At 42.6% G+C, this 12,306-nt stretch overlaps 2 protein-coding genes across 5 annotated transcripts in view; one reads left to right on the plus strand and one right to left on the minus strand.

Moving 5' to 3' along the window:
- The window catches only part of alms1 (ALMS1 centrosome and basal body associated protein), a 172,784-nt gene that overhangs the window by 29,074 nt on the left and 131,404 nt on the right, over positions 1-12,306 (plus strand). The window lies entirely within an intron of this gene.
- LOC133541928 (nanos homolog 1-like) lies at positions 651-3,507 on the minus strand. Its single transcript, XM_061885652.1, has one exon. It carries the CDS (start codon positions 3,489-3,491, stop codon positions 2,907-2,909), a length of 585 nt encoding a protein of 194 aa, XP_061741636.1. The 5' UTR covers positions 3,492-3,507; the 3' UTR covers positions 651-2,906.

Raw genomic sequence — 12,306 nt, forward strand, 5'->3', positions numbered from 1 at the left:
GCGACTTGTCCAGGGTGTACACCGCCTTCTGCCCAAATGCGGCTGAGATAGGCGCCCCCCGCGACCCCTAAAGGGAATAAGCGGTAGTAAATGGATGGATGTGTGAATGTGAGTGTGAATGTCGTCTGTCTGTGTTGGCCCTGCGATGAGGCGGCGACTTGTCCAGGGTGTACCCCGCCTTCCACCCGATTGTAGCTGAGATAGGCGCCAGCGACCCATCCATCCATCCATTTTTCTACCGCTTATTCCCTTTTGGGGTCACGGGGGGCGCTGGCGCCTATCTCAGCTACAATCGGGCGGAAGGCGTGGTACACCCTGGACAAGTCGCCACCTCATCGCAGGGCCAACACAGATAGACAGACAACATTCACACTCACATTCACACCCCAAAGATAAATCTCATTAATTATTAATAATAACATAGAGTTAAAGGTAAATTGAGCAAAATGGCTATTTCTGACAATTTATTGAAGTGTGTATCAAACTGGTAGCCCTTGGCATTAATCAGTACCCAAGTAGTAGGTCTTGCTTTCTAAAAGGTTGGCGTCTATACTCACTTCTCTGCTTTGACCACAAGGTGGCGCATCATCACCACATCTGCTGTCTTCATCAGTGGACTGTCAACAATAATCAGTCTAAGTTAGTCCAAATAAATGCAAATTTCCATATTTTATTCAGAGCTTATTTACAATAATACAAGTAAAAAGTACATAAGACATTTGCTATCACAGATAAACTTTGGAATGTCGCGCTTCTCCTTGCTAAAACTGCTTCACAAGATTCAATGTAGCTTTATTTCCCCAAACTAAACTAGCGTGTTGCTTGTCACGTCTACATTCCACCATTTTTATTTTACATTCAGTCCAGATATGCAAAATACTATCCACATCAAAAAATAGCCAGGTGAAGAATATATGCAGGAGTTAGGTCACATACATAAAGTGTGTTCTTTTTTGGTAGAAAACATTACAGTGCTGGGAAACAAAGTGTTTGTTGCATGTAGGACCCTTTAATGTGCTGCACACTGGTCCTGCACTCACAGTGCACCTTCATGTCAACCACTGGAAGTGAAAAGTGGTCGTGCTTTGGTTCTTTTTTTGGTCACCAGACCGATACTTTGTACACACCTCCAGCATGGAGTGGAAATCAGTTTGGATCTGGATCGGATTTGTGCCTCGAAACTTGTTAGTTTGGGGTCAAATTTACTTCCGGGGTTGTTATCAGTGGCCTAGTGGTTAGATCAGGGGTCAGCAACCTTTTTGAAAGCAAGAGCTACTTCTTGGGTACTGATTCATGCCAAGGGCTACCAGTTTGATACACACTTCAATAAATTGCCAGAAATAGCCAATTTGCTCAATTTACCTTTAATAGATAAATCTATATATATAAAACAAATGGGTATTTCTGTCTGTTTTTTGTCCTTCTACGGAAGGTTTTTTTGTAGAGAATAAATGATGAAAAAAGCACTTAATTGAACGGTTTAAAAGAGGAGAAAACAGGAAAAAAATGAAAATCTAATTTTGAAACATATTATCTTCAATTTCGACTTTAAAATTCAAAATTCAACCGAAAAAAATGAAGAGAAAAACTAGCTCATTCGAATTTTTTTGAAAAATTAAAAAAAAAAGAATTTATGGAACATCATTCGTAATTTTTCCTGATTTAAGATTAATTTTACAATTTTGATGACATGTTTTAAATAGGTTAAAATCCCTTCTGCACTTTTTTTTGTTAGAATATATAACAAATTGGACCAAGCTATATTTCTAACAAAGACAAATCATTATTTCTTCTAGATTTTTCCAAAACAAAAATTTTGAAAGAAATTCAAAAAACTTTGAAATAAGATTTAAATTTGATTCTACAGATTTGCCAGAATATTTTTGGGGAATTTTAATCCTAAGTATATTTCACAAATATTTTTCGTCGAAAAAACAGAAGCTAAAATCCATCCATCCATCCATTTCCTACCGCTTATTTCCTTTCGAGGTCGCGGGGGGCGCTGGCGCCTATCTCAGCTACAATCGGGCGGAAGGCGGGGTACACCCTGGACAAGTCGCCACCTCATCGCAGGGCCAACACAGATAGACAGACAACATTCACACACTAGGGCCAATTTAGTGTTGCCAATCAACCTATCCCCAGGTGCATGTCTTTGGAAGTGGGAGGGAACCCACGCACTCACGGGGAGAACATGCAAACTCCACACAGAAAGATCCCGAGCCTGGATTTGAACCCAGGACTGCAGGAACTTCGTATTGTGAGGCAGACGCACTAACCCCTCTGCCACCGTGAAGCCCAGAAGCTAAAATGAAGAATTAAATTAAAATGTATTATTCTTTACAACAAAAAATCTATATTTACTTGAACATTGATAAGAGTCTCAGAAACTTGTGCACGCCAGTTTTCCCAGACTCTGTATTTAGTTAGCGCAGGCAGCATGAAGCAGGGCTTTTATTGTGAAGATAGGAAATGTGCAGTCGGCCTTTAGAGTTTTGACGGAAGGTACTGCGCGAGACTCTATTGAAATAAAAAGTGGTTTCTCGCCTTCCTCTCGGTCATATTTTCATAATAATGATCTCACAAGACCCTCCGGTACCGTGAATGTCATTTAAGTGACGTCTTGGTGAAGATCGATCACTCATTTTTAGGTCTATTTTTCTTAAAAGCCTGGCTGGAGATGGACTGACACACCCCCCCGCGGTCCACTGGTAGCTCGCCATCGACGTAGCTCTAAGCCGACCCCCGATCTAAATGAAACCTACAGTTTGACATCTTAATTCCAACTCATTCAAAAGGCTTTAACTGAATAAGATGTCTGTTATCTGAGCACGTGACTAGGATGTGGTTCTAAATGTGCAGGCTGGATCACATCCATATGCAAGAAAAGGGATGTAAACATGACTTCAGGAGAAGATCTTGAGTCTCTTGCCGGTCCCTCTGCTCCCTCTGGCCAGCAGCCTGTGTCCGCCCGGCGGCTCCCTGGACAGCGGGCAGTACTTGATGGTGTGCGCGTTGTCCCCGTTGGCGCCGCACAGGGGGCAGGTGTAGGCCCGCAGGATGGGACACAGCACCCGGCCGTCCGCCGTCTTCAGGATATGCGTGCCGTACACCTCCTCCGGCGCGCCGTTGTTCCGACAGAACACGCAGACTTTGGGCTCGGGCTTGGCCTGCTTGCGTCGCCGCTCCGCCGAGAGCACCTCTAACCCCCCCAGGCCGCCGCCGCCACCGCCGCCGGCCCCGAGTCGTCCGTACGGCCGGAGGAGCGAGATCCGCTCCTGGAGCTCGTAGTCCCCGCTCGGCGTTGTCACGCCGTCGTCCAAGCCCAGCGTGGCTTTTAGAGACTCCGTGATGGAGTTGGGGCCGCAGGGGGGGCCGCGCACCCTGTTGGGGGCCACAAGTGTCGCCAGGCCCAGGTAGTCGTTCCAGAAATTGAAAGTGTAGTCGTAGGGAGAGCGCGCGTCCAAATAGCCGTGGTCCACAAGATCCATGGTGGGAGTGTGCCGCTTTCTCCCCGGAGGCGAGGGTAAGTCCCCCCCCCCCCCCCCTCATTAGCGGCGGGGGGCGTGGCTAAGAGGGGGAGGAGTGTATTTACAGCTGGAAAAGTGCAGATTGTATTTGAGCCTGTTTAAAACATGACATGTGACGTGAATTATATTTATATAGCGCTTTTTCTCTAGTGACTCAAAGCGCTTTACAAAGTGCATATCTGTCATTTTTTTTTCCTTTTACGGAGGTTTTTTTTTGTAGAGTAAATGATGAAAAAAAAACACTTAATTGAACGGTTTAAAAGAGGAGAAAACAGGAAAAAAATGAAAATACAATTTTGAAAACATAGTTTATCTTCTATTTCGACTCTATAAAATTCAAAATTCAACCGTAAAAATGAAGATAAAAACGAGCTAATTCGAATCTTTTTGAAAAAATGATTTATATATATTTTATATAGCGTTTTTCTCTAGTGACTCAAAGCGCTTTACAAAGTGCATATCTGTCATTTTTTTTTCCTTTTACGGAGGGTTTTTTTATAGAGAGTAAATGATGAAAAAAAAAACACTTCATTGAACGGTTTAAAAGAGGAGAAAACAGGAAAAAAATGAAAATACAATTTTGAAAACATAGTTTATCTTCTATTTCGACTCCATAAAATTCAAAATTCAACCGTAAAAATGAAGATAAAAACGAGCTAATTCGAATCTTTTTGAAAAAATGATTTATATATATTTTATATAGCGCTTTTCTCTGGTGACTCAAAGCGCTTTACAAAGTGCATATCTGTCATTTTTTTTCCTTTTACGGAGGGTTTTTTTGTAGAGTAAATGATGAAAAAAAAAACACTTCATTGAACGGTTTAAAAGAGGAGAAAACAGGAAAAAAATGAAAATACAATTTTGAAAACATAGTTTATCTTCTATTTCGACTCCATAAAATTCAAAATTCAACCGTAAAAATGAAGATAAAAACGAGCTAATTCGAATCTTTTTGAAAAAATGATTTATATATATTTTATATAGCGCTTTTCTCAAGTGACTCAAAGCGCTTTACATAGTGAAACCCAATATCTAAGTGACATTTAAAGCAGTGTGGGTGGCACTGGGAGCAGGTGGGTAAAGTGTCTTGCTCAAGGACACAATGGCAGTGACTGGGATGGCGGAAGCGGGGATCGAACCTGCAACCCTCAAGTTCAGGGTTTCCCACACATTCATTTATTTGTTACGGCCGCCACAAATAAAAAAATTATTAAAAATATATATATATATTTTTTTTTACGGCTTTTGAAGTGAATTGAAGTGAAGTGAATTATATTTATATAGCGCTTTTCTCTAGTGACTCAAAGCGCTTTACATAGTGAAACCCAATATCTAAGTTACATTTAAACCAGTGTAGGTGGCACTGGGAGCAGGTGGGTAAAGTGTCTTGCCCAAGGACACAACGGCAGTGACTAGGATGGCGGAAGCGGGAATCGAACCTGCAACCCTCAAGTTGCTGGCACGGCCACTCTACCAACCGTGCTATACCGCCCCTTTTGACTCGCTCGACCGCCCATAAAAGTAATGGGACTCTGTCTGTGAATGGAGCTTGTAGTGACATATTATTTAAATATGTAAATATTATATAAATATGGGCTTCACGGTGGCAGAGGGGTTAGTGCGTCTGCCTCACAACACAAAGCTCCTGCAGTCCTGGGTTCAAATCCAGGCTTGGGATCTTTCTGTGTGGAGTTTGCATGTTCTCCCCGTGACTGCGTGGGTTCCCTCCGGGTACTCCGGCTTCCTCCCGGCAGTGACTAGGATGGCGGAAGCGGGGATCGAACCTGCAACCCTCAAGTTGTTGGCACGGCCGCTCTACCAACCGAGCTATACCGCCCCAAAAACAAAAGTTTCCTAAAAAATGTCATTTTTGCCTCTTTGAGCTGTAATTTGACCCCCTTTACATGCTTCAAAACTCACCATATTTGACACACATCAGGACTGGCGAAAATTGCCATCTAATAAAAACAACAACTCAAAACTCAAATGTACGCTCTAGCGCCCCCTAGGAAAAAACACAGAAAAAACTGCCTGTAACTTTCGTTAGGAATGTCGTAGAGACATAAAACAAAAACCTCTATGTAGGTCTCACTTAGACCTACATTGACATCTTTCAGCAAAAATCAACAGGGAGTTGGCAAAAACCCCTTCAAAAGTGAAGTGAATTATATTTATATGGTGCTTTTTCTCAAGTGACTCAAAGCGCTTTACATAGTAAAACCCAATATCTAATGTTTACATTTAAAGCAGTGTGGGTGGCACTGGGAGCAGGTGGGGAAAGTGTCTTGCCCAAAGACACAACGGCAGTGACTAGGATGGCGGAAGCGGGGATCGAACCTGCAACCCTCAAGTTGCTGGCATGGCCGCTCTACCAACCGAGCTATACCGCCCCAAAAACAAAAGTTTCCTAAAAAATTAAATTTTTGCCTCTTTGAGCTGTAATTTGACCCCCTTTACATGCTTCAAAACTCACCATATTTGACACACACATCAGGACTGGCGAAAATTAGCATCTAATAAAAAAACACAACAACTCAAAACTCAAATTTACACTCTAGCGCCCCCTAGGAAAAAACTGCCTGTAACTTCCGTTAGGAATGTCGTAGAGACATGAAAGAAACACCTCTATGTAGGTCTCACTTAGACCTACATTGACATCCTTCAGCAAAAATCAACAGGGAGTTGGCAAAAACCCCTTCAAAAGTGAAGTGAATTATATTTATATAGCCCTTTTTCTCTAGTGACTCAAAGCACTTTACATAGTGAAACCCAATATCTAAGTTACATTTAAAGCAGTGTGGGTGGCACTGGGAGCAGGTGGGGAAAGTGTCTTGCTCAAGGACACAACGGCAGTGACTAGGATGGCGGAAGCGGGGATCGAACCTGCAACCCTCAAGTTGCTGGCACGGCTGCTCTACCAACCGAGCTATACCGCCCCGACATCAAAAATATATATTTATTGTGAGCGTCAAGCTTGCCGCTGACAGTTTGTTTGGGTTTTAGTTTTTCCTCTGTGTGTGTTTAGTATTTCCTTTTTTAGTTCCTGTCAGCGCTCTTATTTTGTCTTCCTGTTTTTTTTCCCCCTCAGCTGCGGCTGATTGGCACCTGGCCACACCTGGTGTCCATCAGCCCGCTCCTATTTTACTTGCTTTGTTCCTCCAGTCAGCGCTAGATTGTCGCTCTTGTCGTCGCTACCTGTCGTGTCGTATCATGGCTTGTCAATGCAAACTATATTTGATTGCGGTTTTTAGCGCACTGCCTTTTGTTCCCTGCTTCCAAGTTTTTTTCATATTACATGTAAGTAAATAAAGGATGAATGTGTTGTACTTGTGTAGCACTTTTCTACCTTCAAGGTGCATGGAGAGTACGACTTCTGTTTCCTGCTCGATACCTGCTAGCTTCCACGCTAGGCCTTTTTGTTTGTTATCCGCCCTTGTGCGCGCTTTTTGTTTGTACCCTTTGTTTGTTTTTTGTTTCTAGTATTTTTATTAAATCATATTTTCTCTCTCCATGCCTGCCTCCATCTCTGCATCTTGGGGGTCGTCACAAACTAACTTTGAGAGTGAGAAATCATTAAGATGATCAGTGTTTCCACAAAGATAAACATAATTAATTATTAAAAAAAAGTTAAAGTACCAATGATTGTCACAAACACACTAGGTGTGGCAAAACTATTAATAATAATAATAATAATATATATATATATGTATTTATATACTGTATATATACAAACCCCGTTTCCATATGAGTTGGGAAATTGTGTTAGATGTAAATATAAACAGAATACAATGATTTGCAAATCCTTTTCAAGCCATATTCAGTTGAATATGCTACAAAGACAACATATTTGATGTTCAAACTCATAAACTTTATTTTTTTTTGCAAATAATCATTAACTTTAGAATTTGATGCCAGCAACACGTGACAAAGTAGTTGGGAAAGGGCATGTTCACCACTGTGTTACATCACTTTTTCTTTTAACAACACTCAAACGTTTGGGAACTGAGGAAACTAATTGTTGAAGTTTTGAAGGTGGAATTCTTTCCCAGTCTTGTTTTATGTAGAGCTTCAGTCCTTCAACAGTCCGGGGTCTCCGCTGTCGGATTTTACGCTTCACACATTTTCCATGGGAGACAGGTCTGGACTGCAGGCGGGCCAGGAAAGTACCCGCACTCTTTTTTTACGAAGCCACGCTGCTGTAACACATGCTGAATGTGGCTTGGCATTGTCTTGCTGAAATAAGCAGGGGCGGCCGTGATGGCAGCATATGTTGTTCCAAAACCTGTATGTACCTTTCAGCATTAATGGTGCCTTCACATATGTGTAAGTTACCCATGCCTTGGGCACTAATAATAGTAAATAATGATAAATGGGTTGTACTTTTATAGTTATTTTCTACCTTCAAGGTACTCAAAGCGCTTTGACACTACTTCCACATTCATCCATTCACACACTGATGGAGAGAGCTGCCATGCAAGGCGCTAACCAGCACCAATCAGTAGCAAGGGTGAAGTGTCTTGCTCAAGGACACAACGGGCGTGATGAGGTTGGTACGAGGTGGGGATTGAACCAGGGACCCTCGGGTTGCACACGGCCACCCTCCCACTGCACCCCCATACCATCACAGATGCTGGCTTATCAATTTTGCGTCGATAACAGTCTGGATGGTTCACTTCCCCTTTGGTCCGGATGACACCATGTCGAATATTTTCCAAAAACAATTTAAAATGTGGACTCGTCAGACCACAGAACACTTTTCCACTTTGCGTCAGTCCATCTTAGATGATCTCGGGCCCAGAGAAGCCGGCTGCGTTTCTGGATGTTGTTGATAAATGGCTTTCGCTTTACATTGTAGAGCTTCAACTTGCACTTACAGATGTAGCAACCAACTGTATTTAGTGACAGTGGTTTTCTGAAGTGTTCCTGAGCCCATGTGGTGATATCCTTTAGAGATTGATGTCGGTTTTTGATACAGTGCCGTCTGAAGGATCATTCAATGTTGGTTTCCGGCCATGCCGCTTACGTGGAGTGATTTCTCCAGATTCTCTGAACCTTTTGATGATATTATGGAGCGTAGATGTTGAAATCCCTAAATTTCTTGCAATTGCACTTTGAGAAAGGTTGTTCTTAAACTGTTTGACTATTTGCTCACGCAGTTGTGGACAAAGGGGTGTACCTCGCCCCATCCTTTCTGGTGAAAGACCGAGCCTTTTTCGGGAAGCTTGTTTTTATAGCCAATCATGGCACCCACCTGTTCCCAATTAGCCTGCACACCTGTGGGATGTTCCAAATAAGTGTTTGATGAGCATTCCTCGACTTTATTGCCACCTTTCCCAACTTCTTTGTCACGTGTTGCTGGCATCAAATTCTAAAGTTAATGATTATTTGCACAAAAATAAATGTTTATGAGTTTGAACATCAAATATGTTGTCTTTGTAGCATATTCAACTGAATATGGGTTGAAAAGGATTTGCAAATCATTGTATTCTGTTTATATTTACATCGAACACAATTTCCCAACTCATATGGAAACGGGGTTTGTACTTTAGAGGTCATTTAAAAACAGCACTGCACACTTTTCATGTTAAAGGTCTAAAAAAAAATATGTAAAACGTGCGGCGGGCCAGTTTGAAAATCTTAACAGGCCGCATTTTGCCCCAGGTGTGCCGTAAATTACCTGTTACCCAAAACAATAACAGCCTTGATGAAGCATAAATAACAAAAGTATACCAAACTTTGCAAGGACCACAGAAGAAAGGACTACATTTGGTCATTTCAACCACTGTGTCGCGGCACCCTCATAATTTTAGCGGCACTGTCCTGACCCCATCCTTTGCTCACCAACAAACACTTCAAACTGATAGTAGGTGCAGGTGTGCCTAATAATGTGTCCGAGCTTTCAAGGGCCGCTGCTCTTTGATGACCGTGGTCTCAAACGCACCGGCGACCTTTTGACACCAGGAGATGAAGCACTGATGAATGTACAGTGAGTGAACGCAATGACACCCCCACCCCCACCCCCACGCACCTGCTCTGCAAACCCCACCCCCTTCTGCCCCATTGTCCCCACTCTCTCCACAGTGGGTTCATTAATATGTATTAAAGCAGAGTGTGTGTGTGTGTTCTTGTATTCTAGCCTTCTTGAGACATCAACAGGGAAAAGTAGCTTCCATATGAGGACCGGTGAACAAGTTAGGACCGAAATAAATTGACTGTGTCGGTTTTAAAAGTGCTCCCCTTCTGGCCAACATAAGTATGTGTAAGAAATTGAAATGCGCCCCATCCATATTCTCCCGCTTATCCATACTTGCCAACCCTTCAAAGAATAGAAAACTAGGTAGAATTGCGGGGCCGTTTGGTTTTGGGCTTTGTCCGTACTTGCTAAACCTCCCGGATTTTCCGGGAGACTCCCGAAATTCAGCGCCTCTCCCGAAAACCTCCCCGGGACAAATTTTTTCCCAAAAATCTCCCGGAATTCAGGCGGAGCTGGGGGCCACGCCCCCTCCAGCTCCATGCGGACCTGAGCGAACACAGCCTGTTTTCATGTCCGCTTTCCCAATTATAACTGTAGAATGATCGAGGGCCAGTTCTTGGTTTCTTATGTGGGTTTATTGTTAGGCAGTTTCATTAATGTCCTCCCAGCGCTGCAACACACAACAACAGCAGTCACGTTTACGTCTACCACTCTACCGTAAGGCAGTTTGTATGCCGTAAACAGTCTTAAACAGGACAATACTGCCATCTACTGTACGTACATATGGATAATAATAATAATGGATTAGATTTATATCGCGCTTTTCTATTGTTAGATACTCAAAGCGGTCACAGTGAAGTGGGAAGCCATCATTCATTCACACCTGGTGGTGGTAAGCTACATCTGTAGCCACAGCTGCTCTGGGGTAGACTGACGGAAGCGTGGCTGCCAGTTTGCGCCCACGGCCCCTCCGACCACCACTTATCATTCATTCATCATTCATTCACCAGTGTGAGCGGCACCGGGGGCAAAGGGTGAAGTGTCCTGCCCAAGGACACAACGGCAGCGATTTTTTGGGATGTCATTAGGTGGGAAACGAACCTGCAACCCTCAGGTTTCTGGCACGGCCGCTTTACCCACTACGCCATGCCGCCCAGATAGAAAAATAGTGACAGAGAATAGAACAAGGATGGACAATTCAACCCTTAACTCAACAATGAGTAGATGAGTGTTATGTGTGTGTATATGTGTAAATAAATGAACACTGATATTCAAGTATTTATTTTATACATATATATATATCAGAAATACTTGACTCTTAACCATGCCTCCAACCACGCCCCCACCTCCCGAAATCGGAGGTCTCAAGGTTGGAAAGACAAACAATAAATTAAAGCTGCAAGCAGCGATGGACGGGACCAACTTTTGCTGGTGTTTCATGCCTTTACCCATTCAACATATCTTTACCTGCACTTTACCTACCTTCCCTACATCCTGGGGTCACACTGGTGATTCTTTCTGTCACCCATACATGCTGGTTCTTCCTGCCATCACCCAGTCAAAATATCTTTACCTGCACATTACCTACCTTCTCTGCATTGTGTGGTCACGCTGGTGCTTCCTGCTTTTAAGCGGCCATCTTGAGACGGCAGCAGCGCAGCAGTTCTTTGAAGGCTCGTAAAATCAAAACCGAATCAGTTAGAAAAACTATTTGCGCAACTTTTTATCAGAAAGTTTCACTGTCCTTCCTGTGGTAGTTTGAAGCCGACACAACAAACGCGCTCAGAGGAGATAATGTTTGAAAAAAGGTGACAGGTTTTTACAAAACTTTTGTTTTGAAGGGGTGATTGCCAACTTCTTGTTGATTTTTGCTGAAGGATGTCAATGAATGAAATGTAGGTCTAAGTGAGACCTACATAGAGGTTTTTGTTTCATGTCTCTACGACATTCCTACCGGAAGTTACAAGCAGTTTTCTTTGTGTTTTTTCCTAGGGGGCGCTAGAGCGCAATTTTGAGTTTTGGGTTTTTTTTTTTTTTTTATTAGATTGCAATTTTCACCAGTCCTGATGTGTGTGTCCAGTTTGGTGAGTTTTGAAGCATTTTAAGGGGGTCAAATTACAGCTCAAAGAGGCAAAAATGACATTTTTTTTAGGAAGCTTTTGTTTTGAAGGTTTTTTTTTGCCAACTTCCTGTTGATTTTTGCTGAAGAATGTGATTTTATGAAATCTCGGTCTAAGTCAGACCTACATAGAAGTTTTTGTTTCATTTCTCTACGACATTCCTAACGGAAGTTACAAGCAGTTTTGTCTGTGTTTTTTCCTAGGGGGCGCTAGAGTGCAGTTTTGGGTTTAGTTTTTTTGATTAGATGGCAATTTTCACCAGTCCTGATGTGTGTGTCCAGTTTGGTGAGTTTTGAAGCATTTTAAGGGGGTCAAATTACAGCTCAAAGAGGCAAAAATGACATTTTATTAGGACACTTTTGTTTTTTTTAAGGGGTTTTGCTGAAAGATGTCAATGTAAGTCTAAGTGAGACCTACTTAGATGATTTTGTTTCATGTGTCCGATTGTAGCTGAGATAGACGCCAGCGCCCCCCGCGACCCCAAAAAGGGAACAAGCGGTAGAAAATGGATGGGTGTCTACAACACTCCTAACGGAAGTCACAAGCAGTTTTGTCGGTGTTTTTTCCTAGGGGGCGCTAGAGCGCAGTTTTTTTTTTTTTTGTTTTTTTATTAGATCGCAAGTTTCGCCAGTCCTGATGTGTGTGTTAAATTTGGTGAGTTTTGAAGCGTGTTAAATTACAG

The sequence above is a fragment of the Nerophis ophidion genome, linkage group LG24 (genome assembly GCF_033978795.1).
Source record: "Nerophis ophidion isolate RoL-2023_Sa linkage group LG24, RoL_Noph_v1.0, whole genome shotgun sequence".
Lineage (NCBI taxonomy): Eukaryota > Metazoa > Chordata > Actinopteri > Syngnathiformes > Syngnathidae > Nerophis > Nerophis ophidion.

What these genes read in the sequence shown, in the direction of transcription:
- LOC133541928 (XM_061885652.1), bottom strand. Translation starts at nt 3,491, where the DNA reads ATGGATCTTGTGGACCACGGCTATTTGGACGCGCGCTCTCCCTACGAC.